The sequence below is a fragment of the Mastomys coucha genome, chromosome X (genome assembly GCF_008632895.1).
Source record: "Mastomys coucha isolate ucsf_1 chromosome X, UCSF_Mcou_1, whole genome shotgun sequence".
NCBI lineage: Eukaryota > Metazoa > Chordata > Mammalia > Rodentia > Muridae > Mastomys > Mastomys coucha.
Genome location: NC_045030.1, coordinates 138,203,648 through 138,205,909, shown reverse-complemented (window position 1 = coordinate 138,205,909; position 2,262 = coordinate 138,203,648). Strand labels below are relative to the sequence as shown.

General features: G+C 40.1%; 1 protein-coding gene across 1 annotated transcript in view; it reads right to left on the bottom strand.

Annotated features, from left to right (window-relative positions):
• LOC116096692 overlaps window positions 1-2,262 on the bottom strand; it is a 39,867-nt gene that overhangs the window by 11,711 nt on the left and 25,894 nt on the right. The window contains 1 exon segment of the mRNA XM_031378792.1: window positions 1,510-1,621. Coding sequence (XP_031234652.1) covers window positions 1,510-1,621 — 112 coding nt within the window.

The window sequence follows — 2,262 nt, the reverse complement described above, 5'->3', positions numbered from 1 at the left end:
GCTCATAAACAAAATTTTTGTCTCCTTCCTTTATACTGAAGGTGAGGTGAAGAAGATACATACATTTTCATCATATACCTCCCTCTCCTTTTTGGTCCATCTTTCTTCGATTTGCCAGTCCTTTGAATAATAGCAAATGGGACAAATAGATGTCAGTATTGTTCTCTGTGTTCCACCTGAAACTCTTCCTCAATCTTCTGATGCCAAGTACCCTTACAATTTGGATTTCATTGTTTTTTTGTTTTCTTTTATTTTGTTTTGAATTTTGAGACAATGTCTCACTATATAGCTTTGGCTGGCCTGTAACTTTCTGTGTAGATCAGGCTGACCTCAAACTCAGAGAAATCCACCTGCCTCTGACTCATGAGTATTGGGATTAAAATTGTGGGTCACCACACTGACCTTGATTTCCTCTTTGTACAGAAATACAGATTCCTTTTTGTATTTCTGAATTATTCACATCTCCACAGAGCTTTATACCTTCTTGTCCTATTCTGGAGATTCTAGCTCCCATACAACCATATCCTTCCTGCTAGCCTCTCTTGTAACATACCAATATCCAGGGCTCCTTATGACTGATGCTGAATCACAGTCATGCTTTTTCTAGAGTAGTCTGTAAATGGATTTTAATAAACTCTACTAATTATTAATATGACTACACCAGGCCCCAATAACTGAGGCAGAATCCTATGGATTATTTAATCAGCTCTTGCCCAATTATAGGGCCATTACCCCTAATCAGTACTTCTATTCACTAGACTATTATGTTAATTCCCAGATGTGCTCCTCAAATACTTGCTATTTGAATCATGCCCAGATTACTTCTCTCTATCAGTCTGTCCTGGGGGTGCATTTCACTCAGGTACAGGATTCCTATTACATCAGGTTGAATGGAAGCTTCCTCTCCTACTTGTGGTCCGTACCTGAGACTCCAGCCTGGTAACTGAAACTCTACTTCTTCTATTCTCCATAGTAATTGGCTGTAGCCACTTTATTTTAACTGATAGTTTTGAAGCGAGAAGCACGGTTTACATAACACCATTGGGTGTAGGTGAAGATTTGCTCCTTTGGGGCAACCAGATCTTGGCGACCAGTTTTACCATTTGAATACATAGCAGCATCAGACCAAACCTAAAACAGTAGTCATTTTCAGAGCTTGACCCTTAGTAATGCTTATGCAAAGTCAATCCTTTAACTGTCTGATAGTTTCATGTACCTCCTAGGCCTAGTCAGTTTGTAAGATGTCAGTTGGTATGTGCATGCAATAGCCCTGTTCCACACCTATTCCTCAAGACTTTCAGGAACTTAAAATAGCATCATATTATTTTCTATAAAAGAGGACACAGAAAGCTCAAAAGACAGACTTGTTTGATTTGCGTGTCTGTCTCCATCATTACTGTTTCTTCCTCTAAGAATATCCTTCTTTGAGATAGATCTTGAGCACTTTTGAGGGATTGTTCACTTCTAAGATGATGCTCACAATATGCCTCCTTGAAAGAGCAGACTTACTCTCAGACTCTGTCCTGTTCTGATTCCAAAGTCTGATGCCCACACAGCTGCTAATCCACAGGAGCCACGCTGGTAAGCCACAGTAGCCACTACCAATCTACAGTACTCAATGCTAGTACACAGGACAGGCATTAGTTTGTATCTAACTCGTACCACTGGCTCATTAGATCTCCTAGACAACTGCCAGGCATCATATTCCTAAAGAGCATAGGACTAGGGCTTTACAGAAGATGCCCAGGGTCACAGGATCACATAGACAGCTTGACTCTGAAGAGTTCTCACACTACCAGGATCACAAGAAGGACAGGCTCTAGTCAGATTTAGCAAGGGCAGGTAGCACTAGAAATAACCAGATGATGTGAGGCATGCATAAGAATATAAGCAACATAAACCAAGGTTCCTTGGCATCATCAGAACCGAATACTCCCACCATAGCAAGTCCTGGACATAAACCAAGGTTCCTTGGCATCATCAGAACCGAATACTCCCACCATAGCAAGTCCTGGACACACCATTACACTGGAAAAGCAAGATTTAGATATAAAATCACTTCTTATGGTGGTGATACAGGACTTTAAGAAAGACATAAATAGCGCCCTCAAAGAAATACAGGAGAACACAGGTAAATAGCTAGAAGCCCTTCAAGAGGAAACAAAAAATTCCTTAAAGAACTATAGGAAAACACAATCTAACAGGTGAAGGAAATGAACAAAACCATCCAGAATCTAAAAATGGAAATAGAAACAATAAAGA